The following is a 20,470-nucleotide window of genomic DNA, read 5'->3' as shown; positions in this document are numbered from 1 at the left end:
AGGTGACGGCTGTGCAGTCCCCTGGGCATTTTAGTTCGGCTGAGCCCTTTCCTATGTCTCTTTTCATCATGCAAATTGAAAATTACTTTAGAATACCGGTTGAACACCCAGACAATGTTGTAAGCTCACGTCATGTCTGGGACACAGTCAGAACTGGTTTTCAGCTGTCTCGCAGGCCTAGTTTTGTCTGGGCCGCTCATGTGATTTCATGTTATGGTGCACATTGTAGTTATGGCTCACACATTGAATTATACTCTTCCTTCGGATAAGGGCAGACAGCAGATGGTTTTTATCATCACTTTTATTAGATTTATATGCAGAAGATTTTACCATTTATTATTTCATTTCTGTTTCTGTCATTTGATCCTTTCCCTACATGTATATACATAACTTGGGCCAAATTACAAGCTATTTCTACATTGTGATTCTTATAAACCTTATTTCACTAGCTCCATTTTCCATTAGGTTTTAGATATGATTTTATATTATGTTTATGCCTTTTTATGTAGATTTTAGATAAATAGAGCATAATATCAATATGTATCATACACCTGTTAAGTCAGACATAAAAGCTAAGGTGTTTCTATCCAGATATACATGTAATGCTAACAAATTTACATATATCACATAATTTTGTCATGTCGACAGCATTGCTGATATATTGAGTTTTATTGATATTAGTGTTGATTTTAACAACAAAGAGAAAATCAAAGGTGCATTACACGATGGTCTCGGCGCAGTCACATCGTCGGCAGGATTTATAATGACTTAATCTTATCCCTGGGAGATTTCTGTTTGTCTGGAGCTTATGTTTGGATCTGCCATGATTATGGCGAGACTTCTATTCCCCAGGGAACAGACTGGAGCCAATCTGCATGCATTATTTATGACCCAGATTTAGCATTGTTATTTTCACCCTCTCACTTTTTAGCGTGGCTTAATTCATTGAAACATGCATCCAATTTTGTTAGCTAGTGTTGGTAGACACTTTAATCCAGCTGTAGTGAAATTTACATATTACGGTGCTGGCCATTAAGTGACTGTTATGAGACTCTCCATTTGGAACTTGCGGAAGGAATGTCCTTTAGGCCTGTCCTATTAACACGTGCCGATATTTATCGTGAAAAATGTTACAAATTGCTGGCAGGGCACAGATGGCCAGACTGTGGATTTTTCTTCCGCACATAATTCTCCCAACCTGCGCACGGGAAATAAAATTACCAACATGATTAGGGCGCTGTTTTTTCCGATGATTGGATTTTTGATCCGGCCCCACCCTCCACTTTCCCATATTAAACAAGAACGTCACTGAATTGGAGTACGTACACAAGGAACTCTAGCAACTGGATACTATTAGATTTTGGATTTTTGGAAACAATTCAAGCAGCATCCACTACTTTTTGTTAGTGACTAACAGAATCTGCAGTTGCACAGATTTTTATCCCCGAATTATTAATCGATACGTATATAAAAGTGAAGACGATTCATAGGTAACAACAGTAAGAGAAGTTCACGCTAATGAACTCCTGTTGTTTAAGTATGTACTTCACTCTGACATCCCTGCATGTTGATGGCGTATTGCTCTAACACAGGACGACAACAGCTCTTTACATGCTGCTCACAGCAGACAGTGTCTTTTCTATTCCAGACAGGTGCTCCAAGCTGTCTCACATTCCCAGGTAGCATAGGTCTAATCTTAGTAAGCAGTCACGGCTTTGGGAAAGGACAGATGAAAGCTTTCACAGTCACCGGTACAACCAGGGCAAGATCTCGGCAGCGCCGACACTGGACTCCCAGGGAATTGAAAAGTAGCTTGAAAGGAGGACTTTACGGTACATGCTCAAGCACGTTCTTGATGAATCGACTGTTTCCAAAAGATTAAAGCTCAGGCTGTAATCCAGGTTAACAGTTCAGGGCTGAAAGGAGCCTAAACCCAGGATGAATGCTACACAACAGCTGAGCGCCCGACAAGCTCAAAGGGGCGGTAAAAGTCGAACAATGCAAATTGTTGTCCGGACTTTAGGTGGGCGGCCATTTGGGTAACTTTAAAATCCCCTTTGGAGGGGGTAAAGATTTTGAGATTACCCCTGTTAGAGATACATTAGGGCCAAGCCAGCATGCTTCACTTATCACGGCAAGGCCAACGCAAGGTCAAGACACACACCTCGCCACTTAAGTGTTCTGGTCACCGGCCATCAGACAATGATGAAAGGGCAGAGTGCCAAATGGTTTGATTGCAGTTACAGCCAATTTCCAGTCTGATTCCCCAGGTGACATGCACTTACATTTGTACACATTTCATTGTGCTACATAGGCCAAAAGTAAAACTTAGTGAACAGTTCTCCATGAAACTTTGTAGGTGCCATATTAGTTATTTCTCTAGTAATCGTAATGGGTGTACGGAAAGTGCGTAATGGAGCGAAATGGGATGAAATGTAATGAAATATGAAGCAAATGTAATTGAAATAGATCCAATAATTACAAAATAATTACAATTTAGCAAGATCCTCTTGCAATTATAAGGTACATTGTGCTATGCTAAATTGTGCTATGCTAAACCTTCTACATCAAATTCATTTGCTTACTTTGATGTGAACAGCCAAGAAGGAAATAAGGTGTCAAGCTTAAAACACATTGATTGTAACTACTTAATCTAAGGCAAAACTTGTGGATTCCACTTCTAGTACTTCTGATTTTTACTACAGACAGGTGCCGCTTGCCCGAGAGTGAGGTAGCCACGTTCCTGGCACAGATATATACAACTAGCAGGCTGCTGAAATACCACAGTGCACCAGGAGGCCAGCGCCAAAATGTCAACAGCTTTTACAAAAGGTTTAGCGAATCCATCAGAGTTAGGCCCGGTGAGGCAGCTTCATAGGGGAAGTGGCGAGGTCTCTGTTGTACCTCCTTCTTTATTACAAAAGCTATAAAAGTTCTGCTGCAATGTTACGACTTTACAATCACTCCTGGCTACTTACAATTCAAGGCCAGACAAAATCCAATAGTTTGTTCTGCATTAAAGCTACGAAGTTAGGTCTTGAAATTTTTCAAAGATCCTCAAAAGTGTCATAGAAATGTTTTGCTTATTGAGTCTTGTCTTCCACAGGGCAAGGGTACAATGAAACATTTTTAATTTTCCAATTTTTTATCATAAAAGCAAGACACATTTCAACTTACTGAATCAGCTCAGGCGGATTCACTGTCTTAATTCACACATTTATTAGACTTGACCTCTTGAAAAAGGGACAAAAACGACACAAAGTATTTGGTGAAGATTTGTTTTTGAGGTTTGTGAACCTTGGAGATATCTTCACCCCACGTGGAGTTCTCTATACAATATTTATTTCTACCTGGAGGGCAGGGCTGGGAATAATGACTGAAAAGGTCGACTTCAATAAAAACTGTTTAATATATGTCAACCTACCTAAACTCATCAGACGCCCCCCACCCACATCTGTGTGTGTTTCACCTGCCCTCTGGTCCTTTATTTTGCATTAAACTGCCCTGATATACCGTAGTTCACGGAAGCCTTGTGACAACTGCCTCACAACTGAGTACATGGTTACAGGGCATTATTACATGGTTCATACCAGCTTTGTGTACTAATAACAGTGATGATGAAGTAACTGTCAGTGATTAGTTTGATGCCCCTTATACGGACATGTTTTCTTTTTACTGGGCTGATCTGAACGGCAATGTTCAGAGTATCATAGAACAACATTTGTTTAGTTAAATTTTTATGTATCATTCTAATATTTGTACTGTTTAGATATTTGGTTTTCCAGACCTTATATTTCTTTTGATTGTCTTTTGTTACATGTACATTGTACATGTTTATTTCCTAAGGAGCCGACCTTGTAGAGGTTACCAGGTTGTTTCTGTTGCTCCTTATAGATTTCTTGTTTTAAAAACTGTGAAGACCAATAAATAAATAAACAACAACGGCAGTTGAAAGCTTCACCGTCTCAAAACAGGGCAGATTCCAACTGATAGCCACACCTGGTCTTTTCTCCAGCCTTGACTCAGAATGTGTTGTCTGACATGTTTCTCAAGAAAGATTTAATTACCTGGCAGTGTCTGGACAGTAATGCAATTTTCCCAATTTCTGTACAGGGGTCGTGACTGGTTTTAACAAGACTTCCTTCATTTCTGATAAATTTGGCTGACGTTGCGTTCTGCAGCTAAGTGTGGGAAAGCCACCCTGTCTACGCACGACCCCGGGCACATTTCTCTATGTAGTTGAACCCTACTTGATGAAACAAAATAGCAGGGGTTCGGGTTGGCTGGGTCTGTTGTGAAACGCCATAGGCTGCGGAGACACACATGGACTCTGCTGTGGAATTCTTGACACAGAAAACAGCCCGGTTCCCCTGAAGGCAGGAGCATATCAGCCAGACACAACACCAGCTAGCATGGCCCATTTACATTTGAATGTACACTTCCTCACAGACTTTCCCTCAGAAATACTGTATGTCCACAATCCACAAAATTGCACTCCAAATTTGCCATACATGTTACAGTTGTATATTATATCATGCAATGGCTACTTCAGTCAAATGGAGTTAAAAAGAGGTACAAGGAAAGAAAAATTGTTCCCCGTTATAATTTTCTGGGGGCATTTCCTTGACTTCTTCTATGACGAAGCACAAGACTTGGTGTTGCACATATATTGTATACAAATGGCTATTCCACGTCGTTACACTACAATGTATTGTTTTGAAAATGAGGTAGAGGAACAGAAAATATTAATTTTCCAAATAAGTAAAATCTTTCACACATTTCCTAGAGATTTGCGATGAAGTACAAAATTTGAACCATTGACTACCAAATGTCCCACAGCATAGACTGTTGTTTTTTTTTTGCTTAGTCTGTCCCAGAAAACGGGGCCGTGTTTACTTTCCATAGCTCTGGTGAAAAGTAGAGGGCGTGGACAGGAAATACGATCAACTCTGCTTTCACATTCTGCTACTTTCGGCATTTTTGTCTGGCAGACTGCAGGACAGACTGACTCTGTTCTAAATGAGAAGGAAAGTTGTTCAGTTCCCTAAGAGTAAGAGTTAAACAATTCATCGATTGATTTAAAGACAGGGTTCTCTTTTGTGTTGGTTCTGAAAGGAGAGTGCAGGAAGTGCCTCCTTCCCACTGTGGCCTTTTGTGTCCACCTTGCATATGACATTGTTCCATCAGCCATACGTTTTGCTTTCACAACACCAAAGAGGAAGACGGAATAAAGCTAAAGGTAATTTACTTACCTGGTGTGAGTGTAGAAATCCGCTCACAAATATATTTTCCAGAACATTTAATGTATAACATTGTCGTGTCACCAAGACTAGTGATTTTTAATTTTTTAATTAAGGAGTGGTGCAATTTTATGGAAAACTCGAAGGAAAAAGTGAAAATTACTTCGAACAGTTATTTGCAGTCAAGTAAGATTGTCAGTAATGTTAAGAAAAATCCGTGAGGGAGGAACAAAGACATTGTTATTGACATTGTCAACATCGTCTGTGATCTGTCCATTCAATAACAACCAAAACGTTGTGTTTTGTGCAAGAAAAACTACTTCGTCAGTTGTTTTTAAATTTAGTGAAGAAAAAAAAAGACTCACCATTGGTTGCAGTTGAGACCCCGGCAGGATAGGTTGAAATGGCACTTGCTGTAGGATCTGATTCTTTGCGTTTGCTTGGGCTATTAGGTTGTTGCGTCCGTTGATTTCTAGCTGGGATTTCAAGTGGGGTGGCGGGTGCAAGTACTTGCAGTTTTCTCTGGTACAACGTCCCTGCGGGGCAAGAGAGAGACGAATATTGATGAGTCATCATAACGTCAATGATAAAGAGGAATAAAACGTCTAGTCCATGTAATCCCTTCTACCAAGGCCTACCATTTAGTCCTGATTTAATACTGTTTAAGAGCAGGCTCTGTGCACGCAAGTGTGGGGGTCTTTCCATGAAATCCATTAGGCTAAAAGCACAGTAGCCAACCTGGTCGAATGCCACGTAAGGGTGGTATGCCAAGTACGGGTGCTTTTTCATTCTAGAACTCTGTATGCATGTCCCAGCCCACCCGCTCCGGAGATGGGGAGAGCGTCCGCAAATCTGGGCTAAGGGCAAGGATCGCTCCCTTCAAAGCTGGTTAGATCTTCCGGACAATTGAGGAACGGCAATTTAGGTGAAGATCTCTACCACCAAAAATCACGGCTGGCTCACAGATAATTGTGGGCCGGGGTTATGGGGGTGGAATAATGTGACGGGCTGCCTACCCCTGCAGAATTGGCAATGTGGACTGACAAACAATGACGAGGGGAGGGTTGGCTTTGAGAGGGGGAAGGAAGTGTCAATCATGTCATCAGAGGCCCCAAGCCAGCGACTTCCCCAGGCCAGCCGGCTGTGGCCTTACCACGTAAACATCCCCTTTCACTGAGAGAAACGCCCTGAGCCCAAATAAGGACTGAAATGAATCATCGCAGCGCCATAACAGCCAGGTCCTCTGACCTTCCCCACCCTCACCTTCAGTTAGAACCGCCCTGAACTAGTTGGAGCCACTGGGCTGAATATCACTGTCAGTTGGAGGGACAATGCTTTATATCAACTAATGGCATCATTCCAGCAGCAAATGATCTAAGAGGCAGGAACAAAAGGGTTTGGCCAGTAGCATTGAGTTAGTCATACCCGTTTGGCTGCAAACAAAATGGTGGGCTGGGGCTATCTACCTTGCCCTCCAGGCAGATTTAGCTGCGGGAACAAATCGTCTATTGATTCAAGTTTACCCAGGTGCATTTTTCGACACAGGTAGACACCTGACGTCGTAACTCACGGTGCCTAATCTAGAAGGATATCATAAAGGTTCCTCGATAACCTTTACCATACATGTCATCTAGTCATCAAGGTCACTCCCTTCTGAGGGATTATATCAACCTCGACCAGCCTCGGGCGACATCCCAGCTACATGTACGCTGTCGTCAGTAGAATTGTATGCACAACGACGGCTTTTACCTTCACCATTTCCCGCTAGAACAATCTTTTCAGAAGTACCAACTTAAGAAGTGAAGGAAGTCGTAAACAATGGCGGCAGGGGTGAGGTTTCACGGCATGAGGCACGCACTCAGATATTCCGCGGGAAAGGTTAGCTGTCAGTGCCATTCCCTTCCGCTCGAAGTGCCCGCCGCGGTTTATTAACGCACTGCCGGACGTCAGACACTCCTGCTGGTGCTCTCAAGACAACTCCGACTTTTGTACGATGAATGTTTTATACCTGCCCTTGACATTACATACCTTTCCTTGCATTAAAACTGCCAGGGTACCCTTCTTGCTATTGCTAGAAGGCAATAATAGGAGAGGGCTGTAGGACATAGCAAAATGGCTAACTGACTGGATAGTACTGTCATTAGGTACATATGCATGTGCCGTCCTACCTCCCCATTCAACTTTTGAGTGTGATATGATACAAAAAAATGCACATATAGTCAGTCTAGAACAGACTAGGACATGGTCATACTAGTAAGTAAAAGGTACATGTACTGCACAATCATAAGTAGTCTCTTTTAACATTTGAGAGTTTGTTTTATAAAAAAAAAATAGTTGCAATGGAAACCCCAGCCTTGGCTAGAAAATTTATCTTCAAAGAACTGCGAGTTGCTACCAACTTGTTGTTCTTTGAAGATGACTTTCATAATGAAGTGTACCTTTCAAGCCCCAATCAATGCAATTAACAAAAGATTAATATGATTACGGGTTCTTATCCGTGAAAACCAGGATACAAAGTCACCAAATCACATTTTGACAACAACATTCAAGGACGAGATCATTAATTCCCAACAGTACAAATAATCTGTGTTGATGATATAGATACATGTACACGTCTACAATGTCTGTACATCAAGGGCGCACCATATCTTACCTATCATCTCTGATGAAAATTAGCAATATCTAAATTCACAGAACAATCTAAGCTGGGCAATTTTGACAGGGATAAATGCAAGCACCAATCCGACCTATTTTGTCACCACCACACACCAGCATTGTCAACAGTCATGACAAATCACCAGAATAACAGATAGTCCCTTTTGTGGTAAACCTGAGGCAGAGAAAATTGTTGCTCCCACAACATATATACAGACCACCTGCAGTGGACCGTATATCCACAAACGGCCCACAAACAGCCCACACCTACCTGGTCTATCTCCTGGTAGTACATGGTGATGTGTCTCCTACTTCAGTTCACTGCTGGCTGGAAATTTGATGACCAAACTTTACAACATCTAATCTGGGTTTGAGCTAAGCTAGCGAGCGGAGCGCTCCCGGCAGCGCACAATAGTAGGTGTTGTGCTAAGGACCTCACACCGCCCAACTGAACAGGAGCGGACGGGGCAGAACTAAATGACCCCAGGCTGATCCGCTGGTGGAAAGGCAGGGACATCAACCAGACAAAAGGATCAAAGACCCAGCATATATTTGCATCTATTAGAGGTGGCTGAAGTCTGGGGTTTGCTCAGGTCAGAGACTAACAAATGTGAAGAGTGAGTCACAAACAATTTATGGCCACAAGCACTCCAGAGCGGTCCATGAACACATCATTTACTACAAAAGGCAGTGGTTTAGGTGCAGTTTGTTTCCTTATCTCTCTCATTTAAGTTTTCTCTCTAATTTGTCAACCTTTTTGTTTCAATTTCATTTATGATAGTGCAATATGAACAATCTGGATATGTCTTTCCCAACACTGTCACTGGCAGTTATATCTTTCATATCTTTCCATTCCTAGTTCCGAGTCTCTTTCCTACAAATTGGTTCCCATGACAAATTTACAAGTTAGATCCTATCTCTTTAATTGCCAGTGCTAGTTATTTGGTGTTAAGTTACTATCTGTTGTTGGTTGAAGACAATTTTAAGGTGGCTTGCATGTGCCTTAGAGGGATTATGTCCAGTCAGTGCACAAGAAAACTTTCTCCACCCAATTATTTGCCTCACAAATCAGCATCAGAATAGGTGGCTATAATTGACACAAATTTTATCTGTACAGATACCCAACATTGTACAAGTATGTTTGTAACAAATGATTTTAGCACTTGCCCAAAGCTCTTCTTCTAAGTTCTAGAATTCAGCTATTAGTCTCACTTCTTTGTATTCTACCAGTCTTTCTAAACTGAGTTAATTGGTTTCATTATGCTTTTGCAGATTTTCAGAAAATCGGAGAAACAACAAATCAAATTGGTGTGGCCTTACGCAGAGCTGGCCTTGGAAGGCAACACTGTCCACAATACTGGAACAGGTTTCTCTGAAACCCCCATTTGGAACCCTGCCCAGAAAGGAAGCCAGGCCAGGTCCAGAAATGAGTTAGATTATGGTTTGTCCCATTTAGGTCAGACCTAGATTTATTCCACATCCTGGATTCTACACATTCCAGTTAGAGTATCATAGTATTTTATTTCTAGGTCATAATATTTCTCACAGAGTACTTCGGCCCAGTTGGAATGTCAATATGCAAAAGCACACACAACAAAATGTATCTAAACAAATACCTCTATGAAGAAGGAATATTAATTATATAACAATACATTAAATTATTGCCTTAACAAAAATGTGTGACATTATACATATGCTGGCGTGACAACAGAATTTTGTGCATTTGTCAGAAAAAAATGTCTTCATATCAGACGCCTGAAAAATCACATAACCCAAATGTAAATTCATTTGTCGGGGCATGCCATTTTTGACCCCTTTATAATAGGATGGCAGCAATATATTAAGACTAGAATAATCAATCAAGCTGGCCAGTTTTGGCCACTGTAACCTAGTAACCTACTTAGATCAGCACAATGTCTGTCCAAACAAATGTTAGGAAAATTCTTCCAAGGAATCTTCTTCTGGCAATTTGTTAAACTGTCAAATATAATGATAAGGAAATGTTACAATGGTATGTTTCCCAATATCAAATATCAAGGACTAGATGTCAAAAATGACCATAAGACATCTAAATGGAATACACCACTTTTGTTCAGATTGTGTATTGACAGATGCATTCAGATTTTCTGTCCTACAAAAGAGGGATCTAACATATTTGTCCATAGCAATAAAAGTATACATACATACATGAAATAATAGTTATGTGCTTCTGTGAGTGTGACTATGTGGTCAATGATAATGTTCCCTTTTCAATCTTAACAGCAATATCATTGATAAACCAATAAAATGTTCATGCTAAGAACCTTTCTTGGACAAAGATGTCATTATCTTGTTTAATGAGCATGATTTAAAAAACAATGTATTCAACAGCTGGTGTAGTCTGATGTTGTTTGGCCTGCTTTTTGTTGAGAAATTGAATGGACCAAGGACATTTTATCATCAATTTATGAAGTCCTTGAATGGACCAAGGAAGGATGTAAGAGTCTGTGAATAGGACAATATTGACAGGTCTTTTGAACAATCAAATTGTGTACAACAAGCTGTTACTAGAAGGAAAACTAACAAAGACAACCCAGTCATACAATCGATTATTGAGGCTTTGATCTGTGCATTTTGACACTTGCTATCGGTTAGTTGCACACGTTAACATAACATTATATAAATATATGTCACAAACTTGGACGTGATATCTTGCCTCTAGACTTCAACCTTCAAGTGTGCTTGTCTAGTGTGGTATTTGAAAAATTGTTACTAAATACTCTTGAGGAAAATACTAGTAATGGACTACCCTCTACAGCTTTCATAACTCTACCATCAGTTATGATAGGCCACTTCAAGCAGAGATAACAGACATGTCAAAACAACCTGCCCAAATATTTGCATAACTGTCAATTTCCCCCCCAGAAAAATATCTGCTGCCACAAGCCTCTGAGTTCCAGAAATAGCTCATCATGGCTTCCCATTAGAGACCCCTTATTGCCTGCAGTGGTGGCCAGTCATACAGGCATGTGTGAAATTAGGAAATGCAGGCTTGGATAAGTGGGCTGCTGCCTCAGCCATGGTAATGAATGATTAGGATTGTTTTGCAGCCATCCCCATAGGAGACATGTTGGATGGACACAGGTCACTAGCCAGTTAGAGACTGGGGTACAGAGAAGCGCCAAGCAAATATAGCAGCAAATTTGTACACCGAGATTTATGCAGTCAGGGAAAATTGGGAAATAAAACTTGAATACCAGAGCTCAGAAAGTTGGGGAATTTGATCAAGGGTCAAGATGCAACAATGCATAAAAGTATAGAACAGGAAACAAGATTGCCATGTAATCAAGGCAAGTACGTGGTGCTCATTTTTACTTGAAATTATAGGGGGCATGGCTTTACAAATATTACCTTGAACAATGTATATGCAAAGTAAGGCAGAAGGCAATATAAGTCGGACTCAGACTATTTCATCATTTCCGCATCTTCCTAAAAGATCGTACAATATTTATTTATTGTTTTTCCTGCAGGCTAGAATAATAAAGATCGCACATGGGTAACTGGGCAGATGACAAGTGCAGAAAATGAAATATCATGAATTATTCCACCGAGGATATCAGGAGCAACTGTTGTCTGTGCAGAGCCAGTGAGTGTGAAATTGGAGGGAGCCCATCCCTGTCCAGCCCACTCTCACACTCCCAGGATAAATCAACAAATGAGTTTTCTCTCTGCCTCAAAACTAATCCCGAAAAATCACTCATTCTCTCACAAATCCCTTCCCTTTGATCCTGAACAAAAGAAACGTTGATACAAACTTTTATTAGTTGTTGGCAAATTTCTTTAGAGATGCAACGAAGTTGAACCGGTTAGTCTCTAAACTGGCTAGGTGACCCAGATTTGGACCCAGCCAGACATTACAACATGTCTGACCCAGATGTGCCACATGTTGTGAGTGACTGATTAACCAGACCAAAAAAAAAAGTTGGACTCATTTCTCTCCTCTTTTGTTTCCCTTCACCGGGAAATGAACAAGCTTGCTGACAGATCTACAAGCTAAAGCCTCATCAGGGGCTGTTCCATAGGTCAGAGATTTGGTCAGACGAAAGCTACCTGTTTCATGTTTCAATTCCTCATCTCCTAGACAAATGCAAACAACTAACAATACACCAACCTTTCGGGAACAATGATGAGCGGCAGAGCGTGGCTAGGGACTGGTTGGCGGTGCTAGCATTAGAGCAAACGCCTGACAGGATGCAGGGCACGTTGTGGTTCTAACACAGGCTGTGTCTGCGCAGCATGGCTGTGTTACAGTGTGCTGTTACCCATCGGACTGCCCCATACTGGCCCCTAACAGTTGGCTGTGAGTCTGGACCAAGAGGCCTGCCTGGTGACGTGACTGACCTTTGGGCCAGGCAGGGGTCACGTGGGGTCACACCGACCTAGATTGTCCCAAGGCCAGGATTCAGTTACAAGCTTGAAATGGGGTTAAGTCACCTGGTGGAGTGGTTTTATCTATTCCTTATGCTATTCAATTATGCATTTTGATGATAATCTTTTCTGTACAGAAGGGACAGTCCTGGAAAATAGTGTTGTTCTTACTGATCTGGTATAAACCGTGTTAAATGGTGCATTTTGTAGCTCATGAATGGGGCTTTAACTAGCAGCAGGTGCAAGAGGGCCATTGGAGGCTAACTCTGGCCTTTATCACTCAAGGTCAAGAGTCTTAAAGGTCATTTCCAGCAACCGTAAAAGCAAAAGTTCTGCAAAGTAATGAATAACTCATGGAGAGGAGATAGCATATGTGGAAAAGTGTTAAACATTAACTAACAAACTGTTAATGTCTGTTCACAGGCCAATATGAGGGCTCATATAATATGCTTCGACCATCTGCTGTTAGTGAAATTCAACTGTCTTAAAAGCATTGCCAGATGGAAAACAGATACCGTAATATTCGTAGACATGTCTTATGGTCCCATCAAGAAATGACAAAGATATGTTTTATTAATAATCTATATTTAAAAAAAGGGAGAGCAATGAAAAAGTTGCCGATAATAAGTCTGTGTTTCATATGGAATATTGAATTGAAAATTGGAAAATGATAGTTGAAACTCGACACAATGGCTGACTGATTGCACCACTGTCTGTCTGTGTGAGACAAAACCATAAATAAATTATGCAAAATTATGGCCATAAAGACGGCGATGATAGCCGCACTGATAGTAATATGCATTTTAGCAGGGATAGCTGCATAATTCATAGAGAAAGAGTGATAAAACCAGCATTAAGAATTCATAAGCTACAGGAAATTTCTTGCCAAATGATGTTGCCATGTCATTAGCGATGGTATCTGTTGCAGAGACAAGCTTGTTTTGGTCTGCTAGAAGCACTTTCTCTCATTAGATTCTGTGATAAATAAAAGTTTGAACATTTTTCTTATGCGGTAGACAAGTGCAGTGGGGTGACAGTGGAAGAACCTTTTTCATATAATAATGAAAAATTTTGCTTGGAAATTTTCTTCATAGATATCTCTTCTATGACCTGTATCCAAGGCCCTTTGAATTCAGCTACATGTACATTGGAAGTCTTTTATAAGTTCCTGTTGAAGGGGCTACCCAGTTGTGAATGAATAGATAAATTTATAAGTACGTAACAAACAAACAAGAAACTCACACAGAAATACATTGTACAAGTGGAAGAGTACTGTGCCTCCACAAATCCCATATTGTATTGCATATATCACCAAGGCAGAACGACCGATTTAAGGTCATCTTGGTAGGCCTTCCTTATATACTCATATAAGGATGACATCCCATCTATAGTTTTCAAATGTTGTGTCAGAAAAGATACTGACAGCAATGGGCAAAATTCTAATGTAACTGACTTTGACCCAACAAACATCCAATGAAACCGTGAAAAATGCAGGTCTGTTCTGTGCTACACAGACAAGCTCTTCCCTCCAAGGCCAACACGCCCTCAAGGAAACTTTCCCTGTCAGACAGCCCCCCTGAGGAAAGCCCAAGGCTACAGTCTGGCTCCCAGGCTACTGCTTGTCATTCCTCATAGGGTTCAGACATACTACAGGGGTCTGGTTCAGATTAGGGCGGTCTCAAGAGGGTTAAAAATAAAAGAGGCGGAGTCAGTCATACCAGACTCATCTCTACAGAGCTTGGGGGAGTGGCACAACAAGGTAGGCACTGGATACTTCTTTAGGCCACAGTATCTTCATTATATGGATGACATCTGTGTGTACATCAATTTTCATCTGTTTCCAAGAAAAAAAAAGCTTGCAACCTATTGTTTTTCACAGTTAGAGGATGACAGAGGTTGAAAGGAAAAGAAGAAGATGCCATGTGGCCAGAGGAAGGAAAGCAGGGCTCAAATTACCGCTTTCTTGTACTGGCAAGTCTTCCAAAGTCAAAGAAGATTAGTAGTGTTTGGTATACCATGCTCTGTGTGTTCAGTCATTTGTTAAACCTTTCTGACCACTTAGACCACACTTTTTGCCCAACTTCAGTTTTTAGGTCACTAGATAGAGGATATCATCCGTGTAATCAAACCAGTATGGTCTGGCTTTACTCAACAGGGACAACTCAAGGGACAGACAGATTTAATTCCTTTTCAATGTAAAGAAATACCGTCAACAAATTTCAGAACTGACCACATGCATAAACTGCCAGCCAGGATTACCATTATATCTACAAGCTGCATTTTCTATCAAGCCAAGTAATAGGCCCCCATTTGCGCCAAACAGCTTAGTCAATAAACTAATTGACAAGTGGATGTCAGACAAACAAGTTGTTAACTAGGTGTCAAGATAAGCTCATTAGAAGTCACTCAACCAGTCAGCAAAGTCGTAAACTCATCAACTACCAATTCACAAGGCATTGACACATGGTAGGTACTGACAGATACTGTGATAGATAGCACATAGATGTGTAAACAGTATGGACTATGGAGATGGGAAACTGCATGTATTAAAAATCTGTAAGTGCCAAATACTAAACAGTGTCAGCATGAATAGCTTGATCAAGTTTTTTTTGTCAGAGAATTCTATCGTCTACCAGGCTTCAGAAGCGAGTAAAAATCTGCCAAATACATGTAGATAAGATACACATGTACTAGGTAACATGTGACAGGGGAGTTCCATACAAATGTCAGTCATGTTTGTTTACATCCTGGTATTTTGTGGTGGTGCCACAAAATGGGTGCATCTCGAGTGGGCTGTTTTGGCACCAACCATAAATGTCCAAAATGTAGCTATTTGAAATAATAGCACAAATATGTCGAAAACTGGAAGTAAATGACAATCTTATGAGTATTTTTCAATAAATTATTTTTTTTGGTGCAAAAATGTTACATAAAAAAATGATAATGCCTCTCTAAGATACCAAGACTATACATGTGTATCCTTGGTATGTCCTTTTACAGGTTTGATACCTCATGACCTAGGCTGCTCCTGTTTAATCACAAGGCTTCCAGCATCATTCACCAGTCTTACCTTGTAATCTCCCCCACATAATACCCCCTCTAGGTGACACCTTTTTCTACCCAAAGCAGCTGTTTGCCACACCAAATTTCCTTCTAATAGTCTGAGAAATCAATTTCCTTTGATGGTGTGACCTACATAACACTGATCATACAGGGCAATGCCTTTTTCATCTCCAAGGGAAACCTGTGTACTCACAGAATCAGAACATGGACTGAAGTCACAAAATACTGTACAAAAGTACAGACCTTTAAGGGTTTTTTGTGCCTATATTAGTTGTCAATTCTTCTGACATTATCTCAGTACTTTAAAACAGATATCCTTCTTAAAATTCTAATTTTAATGGTAATATTATCTATTTATGAAAGTTTACCACATCAATCAAGTTCTGATTCTCAATAGTTTTTCTAAGCGTAGTCTTCAAAAGGAAGAGAAATTTTCTATGTGATTGCATAAGTATGTTTCCAAAAATTGATTCATTGATTTTAGTGTGCTAGTCTTTGATCTTTCTGGGATCCTAAAAAGCCTGTATACAACATTTCCTTAACGAAAAATACTGTCGCAGTTATATTCTTCCAATCAGATAAGCGAATACCAAATAGGCCAAATGGGTTATTTTTTATCATATACATGTATGTATGTATGTGTGTTCAGTTCTACAAGTTGATCATTGTGTGTATCATACTGAAGGAACTTTTGCAACCATTGTATGTGTGTGTGAGTGTATGACTTTAAGATAGGATATGTCCATCAAAATTTACCGTAAAAGCAGTCAGGTTTTATTTCTCTGTGTTCCGATTTCATCATCATTGGTGGAGGCACAATCTCACATTGAGATTAAACCACAAAAAAAAACACAGCGAAAGTAAATGCACTTACAGTAAAGCTTTCTTCAAAGATTTGTTCTTTGGGGTGTGGGTCTGACTTGTGACCATGTTTGCATAGGAGACAACCGCTCCCATTCGTGTGTACAGTACAATAACACACAATCTGCAACAGGCTGGTACCACCAGCACTGTGTGAACTGAATCTGACACAGGCATTAATCTTCATAGTATAGAGATCATCAGGATCAAACACAACGTGTCTCTCCCGAAATTTGTTTCAGCGCTGGGAGAGCGATTCGCTCCTTTGCTACGCCTCCGTCACACGGTTACACACTATCACTGCTCCTCCCTCTCCACTAATTGCGAGCTCAAATCAAGGCTAGGCCAAGGCTTCCGCAGCTATAGTTGGAAAACAACTCGTTTTTATCACCAGCACGTAGATCCAGGAAGTATGTCATCATCTTTGGGTGCCGCCTTGCCAGCTCCCATCTTCAAGGCCAACCGACGAGCACTGATACGCCCGATCTCTGGAATAATCCATAGCTGATACCCACTGATGATACAATAAATATACGGGGAAGATCCTGGCAGGTGGGATGTAAAATCAATGGGTGGAATATCAGATACAACTCGGCACGGAGGATCACCATACCCATCTATACTAAGAAGCCTTCAAGGTCTGACACTTGGTTTGTTCAAACTCTGTTGAAGAAGAGTCGAAACAAGTGCACACAAACATCCATCCCTAAATCTGATGCTGTGTCGACCTTAAAATCCTTGTTTGAAAGTTAACTGATCTGTGAAACAGGATTTTTTGTTTAAAGAAGGTGACGGCAGTTGTCTCGTCGATGTTTTACTCTATACAGTTGAATCCTGCTGATTCATGCTTCAGAGATAAAATTATATTCTGAAGGAAAATGATGATTGGTTTATTACTAGTAGTATCTGACGTTGGCAGTCAACTGACTGAATCGGTGTCAGACTTTACAAAAATATTAAAATCAATCAAGCGGATAGAATCTAGTACCGTTACTTTAAACTGTCAAAAGTAAAAGAGCAGCAAGTATGAAAATGAAGATCATTATATATCACAGAAGAAAGTTTTGAACTCAGTTACACTTTTAAAAGTAGCATTCTTCAGGGCTTTGAACTACCACAAACATCAAGCTCCATTCCACACTTTGAATTACAAGGAAATAATCCTTTTCATCTCTACTGAAAACCCATGTTTTTATGTATCACAAGGACTACTAAACAGTTGACTGGATACCTACAGTAATATCTTGCATGCAAAACTTTATACTGTAACGACCATACGTTTTAATACGTGTACCCTGCATATGACAGCACATTTTTTCTTCATATTTGCTCTCCCATTTTATGTCAATCCCTCCATTTTCCGCTGTACCATATTAACAAACTACTGCGACTTCTGTATTCAGTCGTCATCGGACCGCCTAAGCCGTCCTGCAAGCATCGGCCAATAAAAAGTTATGATGATACCTGGACATGGTCGTGGCTCAGAATTTCTTGCTGAAATAAAAAGGCTGTTGTTTAAAGCCATCTAGAATAGCCCATTTTGCCTTGTAGCTATCTGTATTTATTACGCCCTAAAACGTGACCGTAAAAGTTTTGTGATAATAGGCATAATAATAATATATGGGAATAGTGGGAGGAAGACTCATCCAGACATACATAGGGAATTTGAATGGAGGAAATATTATACTCCTTACCCTTTTCATATTAACACATATGTTTCTTTTTATGGACACATTAAAATCATCATCTGTAGGGCTTTCTTCTGCGTGCAATTTTTCTTCAAGGCAATCTTATAACTTGAACCATAAACAAAGAAACATGCAATACGTGTCGGTGCACTTTTGATTGGTGCATTGATCATTTTTGATGAATTAAATACAGATCTTCAAATGATTTCAAATTATTTGATAAACACATCATTTACAAGCTTGCGATATTGTGTTAATATAGACAATAATAGATTGTAGCAATTTGACATGGGATATGAGTTGATATGACTTTGACTTGGAGACTGTACTACCTACTGTAGGTGCCACTATGAATCTTTCACGCTTTCCCTAACTTTGATCATAAAGGCGGGATAATTGTGCACCAAATTTGTGGAGCGCCCATGCACGGGAAGATTGGTATGCAGCCGTGCCCCACCCTGAATGCCGGTGTAATCTGTGTAAAATTTAATGGCCACGCCGATACTACCCGATGAGCCTAAATGTGTGATTTGGGCCATCTGACTACATTTACGGGCCTTGTAAACTGGCTCCGTACCATCACACACACAGGTGCAGGTGCAGGGAGAATCACCGACTAACTGGGATTCAGACACCTGTAGGGATGTGGTCAGACAATACCCGGCCCAGTCAACCGTATATAGACGTGCCCTGTTCATCAGAATGTTCAGAAAAAAAAAAGATTGCAAAAATCCCTTAATGTTTTATCAACATCGTACACGATACAACAATGTATATACTTTTGAACAAGATAGCTTATTGCGTAAAAGTCATCATATCTAGCATATATACACAATTATGTCAATCATAGCAAAGTTTTTTTTTGGCCAAGAAGATGAGCCATAAAAGACGAACTTTTTGTGATGAATGTTTTGTGATTGGATTGTCTGTAGCACAAAATTGAGAAAAGACCGAAATCAAAAGAAAGCCCTCAGTTCCAAACAACACACGGAGGAATCTTGAAAATTGTCTTCGAGACCATGAATGTTGCATTCCTCGTCACACACAGCTGGGGAGGGCTTTTGTACTTAACATGCTGCAAAACCTGTGGCTTTCCTTTGAAAGTTTCCCCAATCACACCTACTCGCACTTCCAATTGGAGCGGCGAACCCCGAGGTTTCATGTGCGGAAGTGGCAGAATGACCCGCGCTATTGTACATTTCAGTCAGGTCCACCCAAATGGGAGGAAAGTCGGTAGATAAAAGGGAATAATCAGCCGGGCCCAGACAGAATCCAAATGGATGTTTATAGCAGGCAGACGTGACCCTCTCCCGAGTTAGACGTCACACCCTGCATGCTAAGTGAGCTGTCGTCTGATGAAACACGGGGAATCGGCCGACTCTCATGTCATATAAAGTGATGTATAGAACACGTAATATCCCGTACAGTCATCTCTGGACTATGTTTCAATCCCTATAGAAATACAGCAGTATAAAACTTTCATGTGCAGATTCATGGGGCAAAGTAATTGTACGTCAAAGGGCCTGATGTATCGGCCCTCTACAATGCACAGAAAAGACGGCAATGTGTGTTTATAAATGCACCATTGATTTTTCCGAAGTTAGCCGTAACTCGGGAAATATGACAGTCAGGGATGATTGTAAATTTTTCACCCCTTTTTATCACTTTGTGATATAGGTATTAGGGACGGAAGGCTGGGCACATAAGAAGTTGACTTATAGAGGGTTTGGTGTATGGGATAATCTCCGCTGGGAAGCCGGTGTGCAATGGCCTGTACTTGTGTCCGGGAGCTAACAGAGGCTTTATCTCGCCCCGGGGCAGCTCCACGGTCAAAGTTCTCTGTGCGCGGGGATGAAAGTTGATCGTTCATCCAGGTGCAATTGGATATCCACACTTCTTTTGCAGCGTACCTTTTATCATCAACAGATAAATGTCCCATAAAGATGATATTCTTGTAGATGTAATGACGGCTTTTCAGTAATTCTGCATGATGCGGAATAAGTATCCCACCGAATCTTTGAACTGTCCCGGAGGGCCTCCTTATAAAACATTGCCCCAGTACACGGGGCTTAGACTCCAACTCCTAACACTTAATATGCCAGCAGCCGTCCTTCTCCTTTAAACCTCCTACATGACGGTTTCTGCATTCGTCGCTCCACTTTCTATAAGCTCCGAGACTTTCCGACCGTCCATAACCCTCGTGTTATAACCCTGCCAGCTTTGCCTTAATGTGAGTGCCAACCCATTACAAGTGCCTGCCAGAAGTTAAAATGTGGGCAACTGTGTGGCGACACCACTTTTCCCGTGCCAGTGCCTTACAGTGGCATGTTGATGGCTTTGCCTCTTCAGTACCAACACACTTGCCTCCATCTTACCGCACATATAACTCTTGAGGATTCAACTAAAAGGTGCTCTGACGATGAAATAAGACTTTCTGGCGTGGCTTGGCCCTGGTGTACATGCACATTACTCAAATCACGTACAACAGATTTCATGTGACCCAACGCTACAGTCTGAGACAGTTTTGAATATACCGTCAGAGGCAACAACTCCCAC

At 40.8% G+C, this 20,470-nt stretch overlaps 1 protein-coding gene across 23 annotated transcripts in view; it reads right to left on the bottom strand.

Annotated features, from left to right (window-relative positions):
* LOC109477773 (muscleblind-like protein 3) overlaps nt 1-20,470 on the bottom strand; it is a 134,397-nt gene that overhangs the window by 40,032 nt on the left and 73,895 nt on the right. For 21 of the 23 annotated variants that reach the window (XR_002140688.1, XR_002140689.1, XM_019779143.1 and 18 more), the window contains exon 3: nt 5,606-5,776. Coding sequence is in view for 21 of the 23 variants with exons in the window: in XM_019779143.1 (XP_019634702.1) it covers nt 5,606-5,776 (171 nt within the window). In the remaining 2 variants the exon portion in view is untranslated. Of the gene's footprint in view, nt 1-5,605; nt 5,777-5,978; nt 6,272-8,166; nt 8,367-20,470 lie in introns of those variants that run through there. The other 2 variants (XM_019779156.1, XM_019779155.1) reach the window with 2 other exon arrangements.

Source organism: Branchiostoma belcheri, unplaced genomic scaffold (genome assembly GCF_001625305.1).
Source record: "Branchiostoma belcheri isolate BF01 breed outbred unplaced genomic scaffold, Haploidv18h27 scaffold41, whole genome shotgun sequence".
Taxonomy (NCBI): domain Eukaryota; kingdom Metazoa; phylum Chordata; class Leptocardii; order Amphioxiformes; family Branchiostomatidae; genus Branchiostoma; species Branchiostoma belcheri.
This window is presented reverse-complemented; position numbering and strand designations above follow the sequence as displayed.